The sequence below is a fragment of the Etheostoma spectabile genome, unplaced genomic scaffold, assembly GCF_008692095.1.
Source record: "Etheostoma spectabile isolate EspeVRDwgs_2016 unplaced genomic scaffold, UIUC_Espe_1.0 scaffold463, whole genome shotgun sequence".
NCBI lineage: Eukaryota > Metazoa > Chordata > Actinopteri > Perciformes > Percidae > Etheostoma > Etheostoma spectabile.
In genome coordinates, this window is record NW_022605615.1 from 203,222 (window position 1) to 209,331 (window position 6,110).

Genomic DNA, 6,110 nt, shown 5'->3' on the forward strand with positions numbered 1-6,110 from the left:
TAGGTATGGTGAAGGGTATGTGATGATCTTATGGGGGGGGCTATTTTAATTCCAAAGGCCAACTTTATCAGGATGCAAAGTATCCTGATCCATGAAATAACCGGCTATTAAAAATAATAATCTGCCTCTATGGGAATTTACCATATACTCAAGCTATGTGTATGCTTATGCCCCTGTATTTTAACATAGGGTGGTGTATACTTATGCCCCCTGTATTTTAACATAGGGGGTGTATACTTATGTCCGTATTTCAACATAGGGGGTGTATTATGTCCCCTGGATTTAACATAGGGGGGTATACTATGGACCCTGTATTTTAACTAGGGTGGTGTATACTTATGTCCCCTGTATTTCAACATAGGGGGTGTATACTTATGTCCTGTATTTAACATAGGGGGTGTATACCTATCCCCCTGTATTTTAACATAGGGGGTGTATACTTATGTCCCCTGTATTTAACATAGGGGGGTGTATACTTAGTCCCCTGTATTTTAACATAGGGGGGTGTATACTTATGCCCCTGTATTTAACATAGGGGGGGATACTTATGCCCCTGTATTTTAACATAGGGGGGTGTATACTTATGCCCCGTATTTTAACATAGGGGGGTGTATACTTATGCCCCCTGTTTTAACATAGGGGGGTGATACTTATGCCCCTGTATTTTAACATAGGGGGGTGTATACTATGCCCTGTATTTTAACATAGGGGGGTGTATACTATGCCCCTGTATTTAACATAGGGGGGGTATACTTATGCCCTGTATTTTAACATAGGGGGGTGTTATACTATGCCCTGTATTTAACATAGGGGGGTGTTATATTATGCCCCCTGTATTTTAACATAGGGGGGTGTATACTTATGCCCCTGTATTTAACATAGGGGGTGTATACTTATGCCCTGTATTTTAACATAGGGGGGTGTATATTAGCCCGTATTTTAAATAGGGGTGTATACTTAAGCCCTGTATTTTTAACATAGGGGGGTGTATACTTATGCCCCTGATTTTAACATAGGGGGGTGTAACTATGCCCTGTATTTTAACATAGGGGGTGGTAACTTATGCCCCCTGTATTTTAACATAGGGGGTGATAATTATGCCCCTGTATTTTAACATAGGGGGTGATACTTATGCCCCCTGATTTTACATAGGGGTGTATACTTATGCCTGTATTTTAACATAGGGGGGTGTATACTTATGCCCCTGTATTTAACATAGGGGGGTGTATACTTATGCCCCTGTATTTTAACATAGGGGGTGTATACTTATGCCCCCTGTATTTTAAGGAAGAACATTTATTTATTTATGATACATCATTCATTCACAAAGTAAATTGGTGTCCTCAAAGGTTGGATTTTTCCAATTTTTTTTAATAAAGAAATTAAGACCAATTTCCAAAAGATGTTTTTTTATTCCTCTTTTTAGTCAACTTTAGCCTGGGGGGGGGGGGTAAACTTATCCAAGCCACTGTAGGTTTTCGGGAGGGTGGGTGTATTCTGGGAGGGATGGGCGGGGGTGTCAAGTGCTGTATATGTGGGTGAGAGTGTGTGGGAGAGAGAAAAGAGAGAGTGGAATGTAGATAGGGGAGGGGGTGTCTGTTAGTTACATATTTCATTAATTATTATTTTTTTAAAAAAGCACTGATCTGGAGCGGCACCTTAAATTTCATTGTTTTAATATTCATGCAATGACAATAAAGCTTAACTTGATTTAATTTGTCATTTATATGCTATTTTTGCATGTTTTTTAGGACCTGCATGGAGAAAAGAACGTCTGACGTACTCCATGTCCAGTTATTGTTGTGTTTAAAACGACTTTTAACCTTCGAGATTCATTCTTGCAACCCAGTTAGTCAAAGAAGACGAGCAGCAGAGGGTTGGATCAGGGCTGCGGGATATGAGGGAAATGAGGAAAATATGCGTTAACGTTGGATATCGCATTAACGATATCAATCGCAATTTACAAAAATATATTGAAGTGTTCTTAGTTCTGCTCTTTTCGGTATTTTGTCCACCTTCTGAGGACAAGAGACTCACCGGAGGGTCCTAGCGAGATTTGAAAACACTCAAAAAAGCAATTTTTCAACATTTTTAGACATTTATTCACTATTTCATTAATATATGACGCTGCTTTTTGTCAACCCAAGACTTTTATGAACTGATTCCAAACACCCAAACAAATGGAGTGTAGGTTTGTTAAATATTAAGATTTGAGAAGTATTTCTGCTCTATGGCTAAATTGTCTCTCTACACATTGATCTGGATCAGTTTCAGCGTCATTATACCGGAAGCTGAGTTTGGTCTGAACATTAATGAGCATCAGTTTTATGCAAATACCCTTAAAAGGAGAATTCAAGAAGAAATCTAAAAATGCCCCTCAGACCTCAGGGCGTTGAAATGGCAGCTTGTGGAATTTAGAACAAATGAAAGGAAATCATTTCCAACTTTTTTCTAATCAAATTGAACATTGAATTGAATATAAAAAAGCACCATTAAAAACAGAATGACAGTTACATGTAAAAGTGCAGTTTTCTACCGACATTTTCGGTCTTTCACGATATGTCGCAACCTTTCGCGATGTGTTTACTGCCCCGGTTGTTATTGCAATCACTTTATGTTTTCTTTAAAACAACACATTGTGCATCCCGAGCTTGGACAGACACATCATTCAGGTCCTTCTTCGACTGTGCGTTGTGTTTTTGTGTCCCAGACTTCTTTAAGAGCTTCAGGTCCCTGACGTCCTCCTCTCGGTCTGAGATGAAATGTGCTTGCCTAATGCAGCCGCCCCAGAATAGCAACCCTTGGGGGGGGCGTCTTGGCTGCCCCCTTTCTCCAAACTTGTGCCTCCCACCTTTAGCATTCGACCCCTTCCATCTCCTTATTGAGTGCCGGCGGCGGGCGGAGGGGGGACCCCGTGTCACAGACCCTGCCCCCTGCACAGGCCCCTGCACAGGCCCCGCCTCCAGGCCGACTCCCTCGGCCAATGGCGAGGCCGAGCGGATCGCGTGTCACTATAACAGAAGGACATAATCAGCGCGGTAAGTTTGCAGAACCTTACAGCCAGTCTCGGCCAGCGGGGAGCTCGCTTCTTTCAGCTTTTCTCGAGGTAAGACAGAGGGGACGGGAGTGGGTGAGTGTTAAGAGAGGAAGCTCAAGTGCAACGTCCCCCCCCCCCCACCTCCCCAAGAAACATCTCCCAAACTGAGGACAGCTGAGGCTGAGTGTTGATATCACTGCCACGATTAGTAGAGGCTGCTGCCGGGGACAGAGACAGAGACAGGGACAGGGACGCCTGGAGAGCTTTTGTGTTGTAATCTAGTTCCTGTGATGGGGTGTGATGTTCGATTGCAGCTGTGCACCTGATACAGAGATACCTCAAGGTGTCCAGAACCCCAGTTTGGGACACCTTGAGGTATCTCTGTGTCTCCAAAATGAGAGATTTGACTGTTTGTTTTGGGAGTTTGTCATCAGGCAGCAGGGTTTTAGACACCTCTTGCACGTTATGTCCCAAATTTGACTCTTTGAGGTTGTAATCATGTAAAAAAACCTCCGGCTGAGGTGTGAAAACATCCATTCGTTCTTCACCCTGAAGGACTTTGTTGTTGCTTCTGTGCCGGGGTTTTCTGGTCCGAGTCCAGAGTCCCAGCGGAGGTCCATGTCATACCTGAAGGATTTACAGACGGCTTAGAGCCTTTGAAAGCTGCTTTCCGCTTCAGGAAGACAGAAGATGGTGATGCTAATGAGTTATGCGACATCACAGTGTCAAGGACATGGCTGGGACTTTGTTTGGGGATTTCTGGGCTTAAAGGTTTCGTTGGTGAAGCTGTGAATCGGGCGTGGCGTGTGTGTGTGTACGTTAAAGCGCACATAGCTCGAGGATAAACACTTTAACATGTTGAACAGGAGCCAAGATGTGTTTTTTGTTGCTTTCCTGTGTGCCGATATAACATAACGACGTAAACACAGATATAAGTTTGGAATTTACTAGAGTTAAAGAGCACATAGGAGGAAGCCTTTAGCATTAGCCCTTTAACCTTCGCGGCTGCCTTTCACGGTTTATTTTAATTCCTGAGCAAAGTGTTCGCCGTCAGCAGGGAGCCTCGGGGAGATGATTGAAGGAACCATGTGAGAGTGAGACAGCCAGATAAGGAGATGAGGGTGGAATTAGTGTTCCAGGGGAAGGAACCCAATCTCCGGCATCGGATCCCCTGAAACCGGATCCGGGACCAGCTGTCAGTTGGAAATAGTTGTGGTGTCGGGACGCATTTATGGTTGGCCGCACACTAATGAGACAAACTGGCAAAAGCAATGGCATCTAATCACTGTTGGATTCAATTATGAACGCATTCAGGTCATGTGTGTGTTCTGCTTTGTGGACATTTTGGGCTTTTACATCTGAACTGAACACATGATTCCTCGATTAGTTGTCCATGATTACCTGACTCGCTTTGAACTATTTTCACAATCGATTAACTGGTTTGTGTCATTTTTAATTAAAAAAAAAAAAGTAAGAATTCTCTGATTTCCAGCTTCTTAAATGACACAATTTGGAGGTACTTTTACTTGAGTATTTACATTTTTTTTTTGCTTCTTCATACTGCCTCATGAGGGAGTTATTCTACATTTGTACTCTGCTGCTACTGTCTGACAGCTTTAGTTTCTAAAAGTAAGAGTTTTACCAATGAAACACATGATCAGTTAATAAAATATGATTGTTATTGCAGTAAAGATTCTCTGTCAGCTTGTTAAATTTGAATATCTTCTAGTTTCTTCTCTCCTCTGTGACAGGAAACTAAAATATCTTTGAGTCAAGGACAAAATAAGACATTTGAGGACGTGATCTCAGGCTTTTGGGGGAAACACTTGATCAACATTTTTCCCCATTTTCTGACATTTTAGAGACCAAACACCTAATTGGTTAATCGAGAACATAATCAACATCATACTCGTTACGGGCAGCCTGAGCTGAGAATGATTATGTGACAGAATTTGCAAGAAGCTGATCCGAGCGTTTCTAAAATAAAAAGGTCTTTAACGGCTTCGAGTGATGGGAAAGGGCAGGAGGTCGCCCCTCGCCCCTAACCCCTCCCGCCCGAGAGGCTCCCTTCTCACTTATCATCAGAGAGGCAGATTCATAACCGAGGCTCGGATTTCAGCCCAACTACTTTTAAATTGAATTACACTACACTTGTATGACCCTATTCGGATTTGACACACTTTTCTTTAAGCTTTCCACAGCAACGTCCTTGTAAAACATTTCAAACAATCAGCAGCAAAGTGTTTTTTGCATTGGATCTACATTAACATTTTTGGAGTTTTTGTTAAGGTGGGAGTGAAATATGTGCAAGGCAGCCGGGTGGTGCGGTTTGGTCAGGGTGGGGTCGGCAGCAGATATTTAAGACGTCTGCAACTTAATCCCGAGCTATAAATACAAAGACTGCTCAGTTGCTCCACGCAGACAGATTTTAACTTCCTCTCTTCTTCTCTCTTTTTTTTCTTTTCCCTCCTGCAGGTTGTAAAGTCCACTGTCACCATGTCTGACACCGAAGAAGTGTAAGTCCCTTTCACATTTATCGTGCACAAATTTCAGCCGTCTGTTGAGGAGTCTGACGAAATAACCCCAACTCAAGGTCCACGTGCTGGCTCTTCTGTTGGTCACAGAGAAGTTAATTCAACGGCTTCTTTTTCCAGTGAAACGCTCTGGAGAAAGACGCAAAGCAGACGTTGAGTTAGCGTTTTTGCGATTTTTAATTAACAACAGACTGGAGATGATCCATGATCTGATCAGATTTAGTCTCTCTGACTTCTTAACGTCACTATCAGCCTCACAACGTGTGTTCTGGACAGAGTATGTCTTTAAATCAGACAAATAGCAGTTAAAATCCCTCAGATTCAAAAACAATAAAAAGTTTATATATAACGTCATCATGTTGAGTAGATCGTGAACCAATCAGCTGTTAAATCAGCTGCGGTTCCCAGCATGCTCTGTGTCCGCCTGGGTCTTGCAGTCGGTGAAAAGCGACAGCGCCGCCTGGTCTCAGACCTGCGTCCCCTGGTCTCAGACCTGCAGCCGCCTGGTCTCAGACCTGCAGCCCCTGGTCTCAGACCTG

The 6,110-nt window shown here is 43.1% G+C and overlaps 1 protein-coding gene across 1 annotated transcript in view; it reads left to right on the top strand.

Moving 5' to 3' along the window:
* Positions 1-2,955: 2,955 nt before the first annotated feature.
* The window catches only part of LOC116686755 (troponin T, fast skeletal muscle isoforms-like), a gene marked incomplete in the record, with an annotated part of 18,542 nt that continues 15,387 nt past the window's right edge, over positions 2,956-6,110 (top strand). The window contains 2 exon segments of the mRNA XM_032511807.1: positions 2,956-3,106; positions 5,513-5,553. Coding sequence (XP_032367698.1) covers positions 2,984-3,106; positions 5,513-5,553 — 164 coding nt within the window.